Genomic DNA, 17,026 nt, shown 5'->3' on the forward strand with positions numbered 1-17,026 from the left:
ATGGCAGACGACCGTGACTTCGTGACAGTCCTGAGGAAGAAGACGACTGCTTCCCAGTCCAGATCCAAGGCTGCTGTTACTGCCGCTCAAAGAAGCGGGAAGGATGTCGAGACCACGATGAAATGGGCTGCAGGCCAGAACAAGCAGCACGTTGTGACCAAGAACACAGCCATCTTGGACGCTGAGACAGAAGAGATGCGCCACACCAAGGTTCCACTGGAGGTGGGAAAGGTCATCCAGCGCGGTAGACAGGAGAAAGGCCTGTCCCAGAAAGACCTCAGCACCAAGATCAACGAGAAGCCTCAGGTGATTGCTGAGTATGAAAGTGGGAAAGCAATTCCAAACAACCAGGTCATGGGTAAGATTGAACGAGTCATTGGGTTGAGGCTGCGTGGGAAAGACTTGGGCCAACCTTTGGACCCACTTAAATCCAAAAAGTAAAAACAGACGAAGCTCCCCTCACCATCTTTACCTGAACCCATTCAAGATATTTTCACAATGCATGAGGATGTCTGTGTGGCTCTGCTGGCATCTGGTACAGTAACAGGATGGTACTCCTGAGCCATCGGCCCACTTGTTTTTTTTTTTCAAAGGCAGGAAAATACATTTTACAGGCCCCAAATGCTCTCGTCATACAACGCAGAGGCTCCCAAACCTTTCAGGCCAAGACACAAAAGTCACCCTGGGAGACCTTTGTGTTTTGCATTGGCCAAGCTTCGTGTGATGTTTAATGAAATCAACTCGTATAATGCACCGCTCACTTCACACTGGGTGTGTTTTTTTCCCCTTCTTTCAAGTTCTGAAAAAAATAATGAAATGACCCATAATGCATCCATGATGACCCAACACACTAATAACTGATAATTGATAATGCAATCCTATAAAAAATTGCTCAGACAGTGGGTGGTGACAGTGGACGTCACAAACGGACTTGTGAGGTTCATCTTTGCTCTGATTCGCAAAACAAACTTGGCACAAACATTGTTCAGGGGTCTGCCATCAGAATAGCCATGTACGTGTGTGGCACCCAGGGTTTTTTTCAGGGCTCGGCCATGATAATAGTTACACCAGGGGCCCCTGGGGGCCACAGGCACACCGTTGCTTCAAACCACACCAAACTTGGCACAAACATTGTTCATGGGGTCTATATAAAAAGTAGGAATTGAAAAATCCCCAAAAGATAGCACATCCGAAATGTCAAATCCGTGGAGGACAAAGTTCTCACATTGGCGCACACCAGCATCATTGTTTAGGGGTCTACCATAGTCACTCCAAAATGTTTTTAATTGCACACATACAATATGGGGAACTACAGCAGTGTTTAACATTTCAATATGGCCATAATTCGGTGGCCATTGCTCTGATAAGCGCAATGTACTGGCCTGCCGCTTCAGGCACCACTCCATATGGGCCTATAATAAAAATCAAACCTCGGTTCGAAGTGAAGCGGTGAACTTTTATTCTATGTGTTCTAGAGTTATGAACTCTGTGATCTGTACATTCTTTATATTCTGAATGAATTAATGATTTTATCTGGAGGGCCGAATTGTCATGTGAAGCTTGACCAATCCTCAAAGTATCCAATCATCAGACCGGGACGGACACTACACACATACGTACGTACGGACGTACGTACGGACAAACGGACGTACGGACGTACGGACGGACGGACGGGACAGGACGGGACAGATAAAACCTGTTCATTCTGGACTGATATGACCATATATGAACATGGGACACACATTTTGTTTTTGAAAAACCCTATTCATTCTGGACTGATATTCTGGACGTACGGGACAGATAAAACCTGTTCATTCTGGACTGGAATGACCATATATGGACATGAGGTGACAGACATTTTGTTTTTGATAAAACCTGTTCATTCTGGACTGGGATGACCATATATGGACATGAAACACACATTTTGTTTTTGAAAGAACCTGTTCATTCTGGACTGAAATGACCATATATGGGCGTGGGACACACAAAGCCACTCATTGGAAGCGGCTTTCACCGCTTCAAAAAAAGAAAGATGGTGCTACCGTAACCATCATCTATAGTTTAAATCTTTTTGTAAATTCCTAACAATTTATGTGCTTAGCTACATGTAGGCCTATCACTTTGCAATACTTTGTGACACATTGTGAGCTTACAGAGCTTGTATATCTTCATTTCTATTTTTGAAGCGGTGAAAGCCGCTTCCAAGGTGTGGCTTTGTGTGTCCCGTACCTGTCCCGTGCATCTGTGCGCTGTGATTGGTTAGTTTTGTCTGTCCCGTGCATGTCCAGAATGAAGAATTGAGGATTGGCCAAGCTTCTCATGACAATTTGGCTCTCCAGACAAAATCATTCATTCATTCAGAACTAGAACTAAAGCACATAGAAAGTATAGATCGCAGAATGTATAGATCTAGAACATATAGAATACAAATTCACCGCTTCACTTCGAACCGAGGTTTGATTTTTATTATTATTATTATTTTTATTTTATATTTTAGACATAAGGGACAACCTGCATGCATAGTAGCTTACTTTCTACTTCTAAGTACATTTTGATACCAATACTTTTGCACTTTCACTCAAATACATATAGAATTCTGGACTTGTAACAGAGAACTTCTACATTTCTGTATTGATACTTTTAGTTAAAGTAAAACATTTTAGGCCTAATTTTCCACCACTGTTCTGCCACAGAAGTGGATTCACCGTGATTGTCCACCAGAGGGCGACAGAGCACACAGCTTGCTTGTTGGGTTCCTGCTCCTGTCGCATTTGTTGTGCGTCACTGATGAAGTGTCAACATGGAGGGAGAAGCTTCCACGAATTCACTTCTGAAAGATGGTAAAGAAACAAACAAAACAAAGCTGAATTTATGTTACATTTCAATCCTGTTTGAACGTCGTGTTATGATGGTACACCCGCTCGAGAGAGTGTTTTTTACTGGTGATTCAGTCAGAGTGTATGAAAGGGTGCGCTCGTTTTATTGTCCACGACATTGCAAGCGGCGCGAAGGCCAGCGGACCTTGGTCCTGCTCTTCGCCCCCGAGCGCCGCAGGCGCGAGTGGCCGCGAAGAGCGGGCCAGGGCCGCGCGGCCGGCGGAGCGCCGCGCGAGTTACGAAGCCGTGGTGAATGCAATCGTTATATTTATGCCCAGGCCGTAAGGCCTGGGCAAGCCCACGATAAACGCCCGCGCAGTCCGGTGCGCATTTCCGAACGCACCCTTTCCCCACACTCGGACTGAAACACCAGTAAAAAACACCATCCCACACACGCTCATGTTGTCTGCTAGTTATTCCGCGAAAGAACGTCATGGATTGAACTTGAACCCGCAGTAATAGTTGTCTAGTTGCCATGGTCTATGATATATATGACTGTTTTTCCGTTTTTGTTTTTATAAAATGTAGCCATAAATGATGCTTATTTTAATCGCATGACGTCGTCACTTGCTTAGTTAGTTACTAGCTACTTTGTTGATTTTGATTATCATTACAAAACATACATTATTGACCACTTCAACCATGTTTACATTTCGACCATTTGGAAATAGCCTTTCTACGCATTGTGAGCTTGTAGATCTGCTATTTTCAAAAGATTTTCATACACTTAAAAAATGGAAATGGGACATAATGCATAATGAGAAGAACGTTTGCTTTTGACCAGAGCTAATAGCACTTAATACTACTAGTGCTCACTGCTGTGGTCCTCACAGTGGGCTGAAGGACCTGTTTTAAGATGGTCCAACTGCAGCTGGACCATTACAGGTCTTTAACACACAGTTATAGGGGTCCAGGTCCTTATAAATAACTCCTGGACTGGACTCCTAATGTGCCATAGTGTCATACACAGGGCAGGAATTTCATGGAGGCCATGGCTGCCGTTTCCCCTCAGTTTGGCCTTGTGCCCCTCAAACCAATGGCATGACTTGAGGCCACAGTGGCCTTAATGCCCCAGCTGACTGTACTTTCTCCTGTGTGTAGAGCCATTCAATGAGAGTTGCGTCTCCGTTCACGTCATGGGCCAGGTCTACATGCACATCTATTGGCAAACTAGACCAGGTCAACCTGGTTGTGCCAGACCCCCTGTCTGTCATCATCATTTATGACATCATGCCTTTTGTAGGCATGTCATCATCATGTCATCATCATATATACCCTTTATATAGAAAACCCGGACAGACCGACATTTGCTTATGTAGGTCTACCCATTTCATGGGTCTGGCAATAAATAGTGACAATGTGCTGAACCAAAGGTTTGCAGAATGCATTGGAGTCTATGGGGAAATAGTGACATCTGGAGTAACATGAACCATGTGACAGGCGCTCTTTCTGACCCGCATTGACCAATATACTCTCCTAATACAAGGCTCTGGGTATGTGGCTATGTATGTGGCCATACTTACCCACAATACCCAAATATGGGGTGAATGTGACGTTCATATTCACCCCATATTTGGGGTGTCGCACTTGTTTCTTAAAGTGGCTTAAATTATCAGCCATATTTGGTATATGGGGCCAGCCAACAAGGCGCAAGTTGGCACCTCAACAGAGCGCAGTCTAGTTGGGTCAAAATTCGCCACAGACACGTTTGTCTGTCTGTGTATGGACATATTAAACATAATATAGAACTTCTACTTGTAACAGAGTACTTCTACATTTGTTTACTAAACTAAACCTTCTGAATCTGAAGTCAGAGTTGCTTTAAGTCTTTTTGCAGTCATTGATGATTTATGTTTATTTTATTTTTGACACAATATGCATTTTTTTAGACCTATAAATAAACCGTATAAGTATATATTGTCTTCATTTTTCTTTTTGTTTTAGAATGCTACGTGGATTTCTTGACGGAGGACTTTGATGTGAAGACGTACACTGCTCAGGCCCTCCACCATGCTTTCATCGCTGAGCAGCTGGCAAAGCTGGCACAGGGCATCAGCCAGCTGGACAAGGAGCTGCACAGCCAGGTGCACCATGTAGTTCACTGAAAACCTTAGGACCAATAACCCACGTTACCCATTAAACCAGAGGACCCGATTCTATAATGTCTTCTATTAACTGTTCTGCTGCCGTTGACAATCCTCACCGTCATTGAAAGGGTTAAAACCATGGTGCCGTTGACGGTGAGGACTGTCAATCTTACTGTATATACAGTAAAGGTATGATTACTTACTGTACGTCGCTCCCGTCGCGCCCGCATCGGTAATGTCCGCGATTTGTTTACAACGCACGTCGGGCGTGCACGTGAAGTGAACGTCCTCCATAGTAAATCCATTGAGAGGCCCATAAAGAGACTTCATTTACTCCAAAAGAGACATTGTACAGTATACATGGCCTGTATAAGGTACACAAATACACTCGGCTGGGCGCAGCTATGTTTCTCTTCTGGGCTCACACTGTCAAGTGACTAGATGACGTAATCGTTGCCGTCAAGTGATAATCCAAAAAAACAAAAACAACCCCCTTCCGGCCCTTCAAAATAATAGCGGCGGCCTACGGAGGAAACGGCGCGGCACCAAGGCACCAAGCAAACTTCAGATTAAAAGGCAGTAATTGTGTTAAACAGTTTTCTGAAAAAAACATGTTTCTATATCAGTGGTGCTCAAACCTTTTAGTGTCAAGGACCCCTAGAATTGTATGCATTTGGCCGTGGACCCCCATCTGAAAAGATTTTGTTCCAGGAACGCCCAGAAGCAAACAATTACAATTTACGATTTAGGCATTTAGCAGACACTCTTAATCCAGAGCGACTTACAATAATAAGCAAGATAATACATCAACATCAATACATCAAATGCACAGCAAATACACTTTAGGGGTCCTTGATATGAAAAGGTTTGAGTACCACTGATATAGCAACATATGTTTTTCCCAAAAAAAAAACCTTAAGATTTAGAAGACATTTGTAGAATGTGACTCTGGTCTTTGGGTTAATGTATTTAATGTAATTTATTTGTAAATTGTGCCGCTCAGGTGGTGGCCAGACATGAAGACCTACTGGCTCAAGCAACTGGGATAGAGTCTCTTGAAGGTAAAACATGATTCTACCACCATGACCATCATCAAGGAGCTCATTTTCTTGTGTCCTATAGAGACACACAGGCGCCTACAAATTCACACCCCCTATTGTGACAGCGGCCCCACTTTGGGTAAGGGAGAACGGAGTACTGCAGCTGCCAATGCAATCCCAATGAGAGGCATCGTGAAATATCATAATTTGAGTGGTTGACTACTGAGGCCGTAGTGATGTTTTTGTGTGTTTTGTGTTTGATTTGGCCTTTTCTTAGTAGCATATCTGTCATCTTGATACACTACCTACTATCTATCTATCTATCTATCTAGGTCGTCCTCAGACGAGCCCTCCATCGTTGTTTCCAGTCATCTCGGTTCTCCATACATCTGGCCAGCTCATTGGTGTTCTGTGTCCCTACGTCTTCCTTGAGTACGTCCACGTATGTTTTTGTGGGACGTCCTCGCGACCGGTGCCCATGTGTTGGCTCCCACAGTACCAATTTGCTGGCTGGAAGCTCCTGGTGTCTTTGGCAGTGTCCTGCTAGTCTCATTCTTCTGGTGGCAATTTTCTCGCTTACCTTTGGTATTCCCTCATACAGGCTCCTGTTTGTAACATGTGCACTCCTGTTGATGTTGAGTACTGCACGCAACATTCTAGTGTAGCACCCGTCTAGAGACTTCTGCAGGGTTGGCTTCAGGGTCCAGCATTCACTGCCATAGAGGAGAACAGACTCCACCGTTGCAAAGAAGAAGCTAAGTTTGATTTGGCGGGGGAGGTTAGAGTTCCATACACTGTTCATGCCGTTCAGGGCCCTCCAAGCGAGTGCCTTCCTTACTTTAAGGTCTTTCTCAGTTGAGTCGACCCATGCGCCCAGGTACTTGAAGTCCTTGACTTCCTTCAACACAGCTCCTTCTGTTGTTGTCAGAGGTGAGTGATCAGGTAGGTTATAGGTGATAACCTCAGTTTTCTTAGCATTTAGCCTGAGACCAACTTTGGCACACTCTATCTCCACCCTGTTCAGGAGTTCTTGTGCTTGTTCCATGCTGTCGGAGAGCAGGCTGATGTCGTCCGCATAGTCCAGGTCTGTCAGAACTACTGCGGGATGCCGCCTTGACCTCCTTGGTGTTAGCGTGAAGCCAAGCTCTTGTTCTCGTCCCCCTATGGCTTTCCTGAGCGCATAATCTAGAACTATGATGAAGAGGTAGGGGGCTAGGGTGTCTCCTTGCATTACACCCGCTCGGATGTCAAACACCTCACTGCTGCCATCTGGGGTCACCACTTTGGCCCTTGTTTTTGCGTACATGGTCTCGATCAAGCCCCCAGAACCCTGGGGGCGCTTTGAAGCAAAAAGTACATGGTGGCCGTTTGAGGTACTGCAGTTGGGTCAACTATTCAAACAGTTAGTTCAGTTGAGGCAGATAGCCCCCCGCTACCCCCGCCTCCCCGTTTCTCGCTCCCCGACCGTCGTGATTGGCTAAGAGGCCAAATAGTTGACCCACTACGTCACGTTTCAGAGGCGTTTCAAACGCGGAAGTACGCTTCATGCGCTGGGTGAGCAACTCAATGCAAGTGGACGGGCGGGGATATCAGTTGCCCTCTCTATTATTATTATAGCTCTATGGTCTCGATAGCCCGGAGAATGTTGGGAGGGACATTGTAGGCCTCAAGGATCTTCACCATCTTGCTTCTGTGGATAGAATCAAAAGCCTTTTTGAAGTCAATGAAGCACAGTACAGCTGCTAGGTTGTCCTTTTTCACCTCCTCTATTAATCTCCTTAATGCCAGGATCTGTGCTACGGTTGTTCTCTCCTCTCGAAAACCATTTTGGTTTTCTCTCAGGTGAGGGTCGATGGCATGCCGTATCCTGTTCAGTATCATTCGGTTGAAGACCTTAGCTGTAATACATGTCAGGCTGATGCCTCTGTAGTTGTCTGGCTTTGAGAGGTCTCCAGCTTTAGGCACCGGGATGATGTTAGACAGAGACCATATTTCAGGTTGCTTGTTGTGCTGTAGAGCATTGTTGCAAAAGTCTAGGATGAGGTTGTCTAGGTCGCAGTTCTTCAAGACCTCTGGGGGTATGCCATCCGGCCCAGCACTCTTTCCCTCTCTCAGGGTGGATTTTGCCCTGGCGACTACCTACAATATACTTTAATATACTTTATCAGTGAGTCAAAAGTGCTAGCATTGGAAATCTTAAGTTTAAGTGGCCGCATGGTACACACGTCATGGACGCATCCCTTGAGGTTTTCAATACCCAGATATGCTTGTCTCTCATATTGATTAGGCTATTTATTTTTGGAAAATTATTGCATCTCGCTTCTTCCAAACAGAGTCTTGCAGGTTATTTTTGGATTAATACTAACCTGGAGAATTCACTCTGTAGTTGAAAAAGTCGGGATCTTCAAAGTCGGCGCTCATAAACGCACAGCAGTAAAGACAGTGATGTCACTAAAAAGCGACAGGTTCTCTGTCCGCCGTCTCCCCTCTTCTCTGTTAACATAATAGGTAACCCATTCAAGTGGCAAATTAAATGTGACACACATCATGTATTTAGCAAACAAGAAGATATGTTGACAAAGCCAGTCCATACATCTGGAAACATATTTTTATTTAAATCAATATAGTCTTCAGTTTGTGTGGGATTATTTTAATATTAGGCTAACCACTGCTGAATTGCAATGACTTTCTATGGGTTGGCTTGCAGTACACCGTTCACCGTTCTCGCCTCATGCAGATAGACACATACAAGCATTTGTAGGTGCCTGTGTGTCTCTATAGTGCCATTGTCATTTCTCACCACAAGAGGGAGCCAGTATCTTAAAGTAGAACCACACAAATGAACCATGCAGCATCTCTTGTTAACCAGTGATGCTGGCCCAAAGGGCAAAAACGGCAAGATTGTGTTTGTGCAGGCAGTGGTGGAAAAATTACTAAATCGTTTTACTTTTGTAAAAGTATCAATACTGCAAAGTAGAAATACAATGTCCAGAATTTATTTTTTAACTCAAATCTTCACTTCTGGGGGTTCCTGAAACACAATATTTTGAGATGGGAGTCTGTGGCCAAATACAAATTTTGGGGGTCCTTGACATGAAAAAGGTTTTAGAACTACTGATATGGAAACAGGTTTTTCACTGTTAGGATTCAGAAGGTTTATTTTGTAGAATCGGCTTCAGGTCTTAATGGGTTAAAGGGATATTTCACTTTCAAATAAAATAAACATAAAATAATATATAGGCCTAAAGAATAAATGAAAAAGGTAATGGAAAAATCACGGCCCCTCCCTCACGCATTAGAAGGACACTATCAGTCACTAGAACCAAGGATGGGTATTTTCAATGAATCTATCATGGCTAAAATGGAGTTTGAAGTTACAAACATGTTGTGAAATATCCCTTTAATACCCGTTAATAATGCCCATAATAAGCATGCCAGTGTTCAAGGTTCAAAAGCGCAACAAAAACACGTGTTTAGAGATGTTTTCCCTCCATGATGAATCTTGCTGTGTTTGACAGGGGTCCTACAGATGATGCAGACGAGGATCAGCGCTCTGCAGGGAGCCGTCGACAGGTAACCAACGTCTCTTTATAGCCTCGGGCAGAGAATGGATGTTGTCGGCTCTTGCAGAGTAATTATCTCAGGAAAAAGTATGAAAGAATCTCATGTGTGTCGAAGAGGTCTCATTCTACCATCTCTCAACGTTCATCGGAAGACACCTCAATGCCTCCATGTAGTGCAGTGGTTTCTCAAACGTTGTGGGCTTCAGTACCCGCTTTTCCTGATTGCTGAACCCAAGTACCCCCTTTAATTGACAACAGCATTTTGACTAGAAAATACTGACATCAAAGGTCCAATTTTTATGTCAATATGTTGAAAATAAAAGTAAGCAGCCTGTTTTCAATTCAGTAATAGTAAAATTCGTACTTAATTTGGTTTAAAGCTATACAGAGCAGCACGTTCACACACATTTGTCAAATGTTTTACCATTAAACATAACAGTAAAATACATGTTTCCATTTCCCATGTTCAAGTACCTGCTGTAGTACCTTTGCGTACCCCTAGGGGTACACGTACCTCCATTTGAGAAACACTTATGTAGTGCACTCAAAATAATCACCTGAATCTCTAACACAGGTGATTATTTTTGAGCGCATGGATGCATTGAGGCGTCTTCTGATAAAAGTTTCAATGCCATGGCTCCTTATTGAAGCTCTCGGACAATCTCTTGTTGTTCTCACACAGGATAAGGACTAAGATCGTTGACCCTTACAACAAAATTGTGGCCAGGACTACACAGCTCGCCAGACTGCAGGTAAACTCCAAGCGCCAACACACAGACCTATCTGGGCCATGTACTACGAAACACTCGATGCAGGATTTATTAAAGGTCTTCTTCAGGGATTGGACCTTTCTTTAGTGACCATAATGCTGCCATGAACCCACTGGGCCTGTGTTCTGCAAATTCACATTGGGATACATGCCATATAGAATACAGATCCGGGTCCTGACACTAAGAACTGCCTGATTGCCTGCCCAATGGTTTGTTTTCATTCTTGGTTAATTTTTCATTCTCTCCCCTTGCTGTGTGTGTGTGTGTGTGTGTGTGTGTGTGTGTGTGTGTGTGTGTGTGTGTGTGTGTGTGTGTGTGTGTGTGTGTGTGTGTGTGTGTGTGTGTGTGTGTGTGTTGCGTGGAGGCGGACAAGTATTGATAGTTTGTCTAAGGATAAGAGCCTCTAATGTTGACTTGATTATATTTATCCTGCTTTCAGCCAGTGTTTATCTAGTCCGACTTATAATCAAAGAAATTCCCTGAAAAAAAAAAAAAAAAAAATAGCCGATCTACAAGCTCATAACATGGCGCGATGTGAGCTTGTAGATCTGCTATTTTCACTAGTTTGGGTCCTGGGCAAACGTAACGAACCACTGCTTTAATTTTATCTACAAGGTGGTTTTGTTGATCCAGCACCCATGTTATTGGACATTGTGATAGCGCATGTATTTAATGGTTTATTTGCAGTGATATTATAAGCCTATTGATTTATGCCTTCACACAGTCTGTGGTTTTTGGCAAGATGTCCTTCCTGCATTATTTGGCAGCTGCAACTGTGTTGCTTTTAGCAAGGATTATGTGTTCGAATTGTTCCTCTTTTGTCTAATGTTATAGCTGGCTCATCATTTGCAAAATATGCCTTCCATGCTTGACCAGGGGGGGAACCGAATTTTTTTTTGATAATTAATTAATTAATTCGAGTAATTAATTCACTTAATTTTTAATATTAATTCTTATTTTTGCCATATAAAAAAACACATGAATGTGCCCATGATGACGGAAAACACAACTAAATTAATTCCCTTATTTTAGACTAATTCTTATTTTTGCCCTCAACATAAAAGGAATGGTTGACTCTTGTCTCTTGGCCAGGTGCTACAGATTTTAGGCCAGGGGGGCCCCCCTGGCCAATTAAGTGCTGCAGGAAACCCTGCTGATGCTAGCCTAGCAGTCGAATATTTGCAACAAACTTGTCCCTCTTTATGTGTACATAGCTCATAGCTACTTTGGGGAAATCCTAGGCTGACTAAAGCTCATGGATTACAGTTCTCATTTGCCGTGACTGTTTTTTTTGGAGCTGTGTGGAACACAAGCTCCCTATACGTGGCCGTGGATGTGGGTCTCCGTCCGTGTCTGTAGCCTATGTAGCCTAAAGTTTGGCACGCTACTCCTCCCACAGTTTTTGCACCACACACTCATATGACACATATGTCAAATCGACCGGCTTACTCGGGAATCGTGTGCTAGTAACTTGCTAAGAGAAAGGTTCTATAGTTTAATTGATATTAATTTATTAGTGAATTAATTTTCCCCATTGACTTATAATGGGAATCGCAAAAACTCACATTCAATTATTTTTCTCTCGCAAACCATAGGGGCTACAGTTTCAAGACTTGGAGAGGAGGTTCATAATGATTTCAAGGATTAAATGAAAAAATAATAGTGTCATTTGGCCTCATGGTGGCGCTATAACAGCCCAGTTTACGTTTTGGCCTGTAACTGTTGAACCGTAGGTCGGAAAATTAAAATTATTTTTTCCCTGGATTCCTTGCGTCAAGACGCATCTCCCGATATAGGCCACGCCCATTTGCGCCAGGATAGATTTTCCGCCATCTTGAATTTTCTCCAAAACACACTTTTTGCTCCTTTTCCTACATATTTTCTTCAAATGTCTGTACACATGATCCTGGGTGACCAGAGAGGTGCTGTTGAGTCTAGCCTGCCCTGAGCATCAACTGCAATACACACACACACACACACACACACACACACACACACACACACACACACACACACACACACACACACACACAGCTCCACTTCGAACAGAGGTTCGATTTTTTTTTTTATGTCATTTGTATCCCAGAGGCTATCATGTGTTTCTCTTGGCTAACACTCTCGCACGCTGCCGCAAATGCTTTCAAGATCATCAAGTAGGCCCTGATCTGAAAAAGGTTGAGAACCCCATACTCTTCTATGTATGACAATATCCAGTGGCTGCTATTCAGGCAAAATGTTTATCCTCCAGCCTTTATCACTGTCTTGTGTGTGCTTTATACCACCTTGTCTTGTCAGAGGCGACGTGTTCCATATAAGAGAATGTTAACCCATTAAGACCTGAGAAAATGTCTTCTAAATCCTTCTAAGGTTTGTGAAAAACATATGTTTCTATGTCAGCGGTGCTCAAACCTTTTCATGTCAAGGACACCCAAAATTATATGTATTTGACCGCACACCCCCATCTCAAACTGTTTTGTTCCAGGGACCCCCTGAAGCAAAGATTTGAGTTAAAAAATGTTTTCTTTAAAAATACACATATTCAAAGATTTGCACAAACTTACACGATAAAAAAAAACACACCAGTGTGAACTGAGTGGTGTGTGTGTGTGTGTGTGTGTGTGCGTGCGTGCGTGCGTGCATGCGTGGGTGCGTGTGTGCGTGCGTGCGTGCGTGCGTGTGTGTGTGTGTGTGTGCACGCGTGCATTTCAAGGCTGCTCAACAGCACCTCTCTGGTCACCCAGCGGTATTGCAGGCCAGGCTCCAGACTACAGACACTCATAGACGCATAGACACACGCATAGCTACACACACAGTCACGCTAAGAAGACGGAGTGACCACCGCTCAAAAATAGAAGACCTAAAGCTCGGAGCACTGCCACGTTATGAGCTTGTAGATCTGCTATTTTTGAATAGTCAAAGTATAAAATAACGGTTAAAATCTAATTTGACACAGTTGCTTTCCGGGTCTAAATTTTACATTCTTGACAACTGTCCTTGAAGTGATGGTTTGAAAACTAGATTGTGTGCATATGATGATCATACACACATGTAATGCACGCGCGCATGCTCACACGACGACTTGAGAAGAAACCCCCGATGTGATCTGTGTGCGCGGACCATGTCGTTTCTCCCGTGCACGGTCGCGCTCGTACATGACAGTGGGACTTAGTAGGAACGAACGTCGGCCCTCTCCTGTTAGTGCAGCCGAGGGGAAGAGTGATTAAATATTCATAATACAAATGTGGTCTGGAGAAAGGTCACTGTGATTCTGCCACTCTCTCCTGGGCAGCTTGGCCTGATCTGTAGGTTCACACTGTGTGGGTGTGTGTGCGTGTGCATGTGCATGCTTACCCCAGGGCTCCACTGGCGGCGGCGCGCTGCTCTGCGTCTTGACGGCGTCATTGACGCCGTCTCATTGACCTCCGACCGGCTCCACCGCAGCGCAGCGGCTGTGACTGTGAGGTATTCATTCTATGGCCAATATAGCCCATTTCCAAAACAACATGAAAATCACTTTCAAACAAGAATAAAACTATTTGTGACATGAATGTGAACGTATAGAGCACACTATGTTCACAGCAGAGAGCATCAATGCACCACTGACCACTTTGTTTTGTCATGATTATAGCCTGTTGTACATAATTTTATCAAAGTAGACCGCTGTAATTACATAAAAAAATATGCTAGGATTGTTGGGACATCTAATAGTCACCCTTGTGAATGGATAGCCAACAGCAGAAACGCACGTACAGTATAGCCTACATTTAAATATAGCCTACAATGCATTTATTCATATTTTATACATGGCTGGACGTTGTGGACGCCGTCAAAAAATTGAACCGGGGCGATTTTCGAGTTTGGACGCCGTCACCGGAGCGTCCGACGTTGACGTCGCCGTCGGCAGTGGAGCTCCCTTCATTGCGACCGTAAGGTCGCAGTTTAGTATGAAAACCTCCACCGGCCGTCCGTCCGTCCGTCCGTCCGTCCGTCACACACGTCACACCTTTGCCCTGCTCAATGTATACGTGTAACGCCTGATACTGAGGTGATGTGTCACTGTGACATCACAGATACTGAGGTGATGTGTCACTGTGACATCACAGGTGAGATCGCAGTGATGTCAGATACTCAGAGCAGGGATCTCCATATTTAGGCATAAACAGGTGACATCACAGTGATGTCAGATACTCAGAGCAGGTATCTCCATATATGGGCATAAAATGGATTCTGTTAGGGATCTCCATACTGTATATGGGCATAAAAGGGATTAGTGATGTCAGATACTCAGAGCAGGGATCTCCATATATGGGCATAAAAGGGATTAGTGATGTCAGATACTCAGAGCAGGGATCTCCATATATGGGCATAAAAGGGATTCAGATGGAGATTCAACTTCAATGAGTAACAATGGCAAACTGTCAACTGCCCGTATGTCTTGATAATTGGTAAAACAAACTTTTGGCCTATTTGTGGCTTATCATCACATCCAACCATCTTAAGATACTCAGCTAGTGGGGAATGCTCTCTTCCCTGGTGAGAATTGCCCCTTTATATAGGGCTTGTTTGTGTATTGTATGACATCACGCCACATCATCAGCTGTGGACTCTGTGATGTCATCGTATCTCCATATATGGCCATCTCCGTATATGGAGATATAAGTCGTCCATGCCCAGGTATGGGCTGGTGAGGTCAGACTTTGTGTGATGGGTAGGTTATCTCCATATATGGAGATTCAACATTCCAGGTGTAACTATGGCTGCCCGTATGACGTGAGAGGTGGAGGCTGTGATATTTGTGGAGATAAGCGACCAACCCGATTAGGGAGTCTTACTGGTTGATTAAAACGGGAGCGTTCCCAGCGTTGACGTTGACGCGACGCTCGACGCGCCCGGTGGAGCCGGGAGGTAATATTACTATACTTGTGAAGTCCAAATATCCGCACTACACTCAAATTTGAGAATTTTAATATTATGAGGACTGTATAGTGTTTTCCTGGGCCTCACAAGAGGATTGGTTGTTTTATGATAAAAAATAAAAAGAAATTGAGTAGAAGTTAGGTTTAGGGGTTAGTTTTGGATGATTAACCCATTTAGGCCTGAACACATTATGACGCAATATTTTATGCTTTAAATATAAAAAAATAGCAGATATACAAGCTCACAGCGCGGCACCGAGTGCCGCGCTGCGAGCTTGTAGATCTGCTATTTTTGAAAAATCGTGAAAATTAGAATTTTGACCCGATTCTATAAGTGTCTTTTGAATCCTTCTAAGATTTTTTGAAAAACCTATGTTTCTATGTCAGCAATCTGGCCAGCCATCGTCAAAGAAAAGGTCTTTTTCACTTAACTGGAGCTCAGTTAGTCTGTTCTTGAGAGACTACTATGTCAGTGGTGCTCAAACCTTTTCATGTGAAGGACCCCCAAAATGATATTTATTTGGCCACGGACCCCCATCTCAAAATATCTAGTTCCAGGGACCACCCAGAAGCAAAATTTGAGTTACAAACGTTCGCTTTGAAAATACATATATTCAAAGATTTGCACGACAAAAATAGCAGATCTACAAGGTCGCAGCGCGGCACTCGGTGCCGCGCTGTGAGCTTGTAGATCTGCTATTTTTCACTGGTTAAAGCATTCAATAATTCTAGGCCTAAATGGGTTAACAGGCCAGTGTCGCCGTGCCGAGCTTGGAGATTTTCGGCTTCAGGGTTACGGTTGAAAAAAAATGGCATGCATGAAAATTGCTTTCCTAGAATATTTGTCCTCACAAGCATGCTGTTTGTGAGAGAGAGACAGAGATTGAGAGGGTGTCCCTTCAGCTCTTGGCTTGGCTGTTCTCGCAGCCTTCCAGGCTGTGCTGGCTCTGTGACTCAGCCAGTGCTCTCTCCTCTACCAGGGTAAAGGTCTTTGCACACAGGCGCGTTTATCCGCACGGATAAAACGGACAATTTCATTTTTTTTTAAAGAAAACAATGATTCTCTACGACCTCATGCACACCGGATCCGAATTAGCCGTGCGACGAGTGGCTGCGGCCGTGCGTTTTTTTTCTCGATCGAATCCTTTTCGTTTCGTGCATGCGGTAAAAAACTCATCACTCCTTTTATGACCCCTTTTGGGATCCGCAGCGCCGATTCCGCACAGCATTGCACACCAAATCCAATGCGTTTTATTCATGCAGCAAACGAAAAAAAAAAACGCAACTGTCCTGTGTGCAAAGGGCTTAACCATGGCTCATGCATCCACTTCAGGGGCGTCACAAGGGGGGGGGGGGGGGGGGGGGGGGAGTGGGACTGAGTTACTAGGGCCCAAGGTGGAGGGGCCTTAATTATTTTATACTTTAGCTATTGAGAAATAGCAAATCTACAAGCTTATAGATTTGCTATTTTTGAAAAGGCGTGAAAATGTGTGCAAATCTTTGAATAATATAATTCTTAAGCGAATATTTGTAACTCAGATTTTGCTTCTGGGGGGTCCCTGGAACTAAATATTTTTAGATGGGGGTAGGTGGCCAAATACCGCTAACCGCTCCTACATCTGGTTTTGTGTGTATGTCTGTCCGTCCGTATGTCCGTCTCGCAGGGCTTGGCATTGGCCAAGCTTTGCGGGACGCTGAATGAAATTAACTCTTAAAAGGCACCGCCCACTTCACACGGCGCGTGATTTAACTTTTTTTTTTTATAATTGACTAA

At 44.0% G+C, this 17,026-nt stretch overlaps 2 protein-coding genes across 2 annotated transcripts in view; both read left to right on the forward strand.

Annotated features, from left to right (window-relative positions):
- Positions 1–441, forward strand: LOC308309070 (endothelial differentiation-related factor 1 homolog; the record flags this gene model as incomplete). The annotated part of the gene is made up of 1 exon (XM_080754533.1): positions 1–441. One exon carries the CDS (start codon positions 1–3, stop codon positions 439–441), a length of 441 nt encoding a protein of 146 aa, XP_080610659.1.
- Positions 442–2,782: 2,341 nt separating this feature from the next.
- Positions 2,783–17,026, forward strand: part of cog5 (component of oligomeric golgi complex 5) — a 132,705-nt gene continuing 118,461 nt past the window's right edge. Inside the window, exons 1-5 of the mRNA XM_080754521.1 lie at positions 2,783–2,840; positions 4,821–4,960; positions 5,967–6,024; positions 9,522–9,576; positions 10,249–10,318. Coding sequence (XP_080610647.1) covers positions 2,801–2,840; positions 4,821–4,960; positions 5,967–6,024; positions 9,522–9,576; positions 10,249–10,318 — 363 coding nt within the window. The 5' untranslated portion in view covers positions 2,783–2,800. The remainder of the gene's footprint in view (positions 2,841–4,820; positions 4,961–5,966; positions 6,025–9,521; positions 9,577–10,248; positions 10,319–17,026) is intronic.

This window comes from Nannobrachium achirus (assembly GCF_963921795.1).
Source record: "Nannobrachium achirus genome assembly, chromosome: 23".
NCBI classification, from domain to species: domain Eukaryota; kingdom Metazoa; phylum Chordata; class Actinopteri; order Myctophiformes; family Myctophidae; genus Nannobrachium; species Nannobrachium achirus.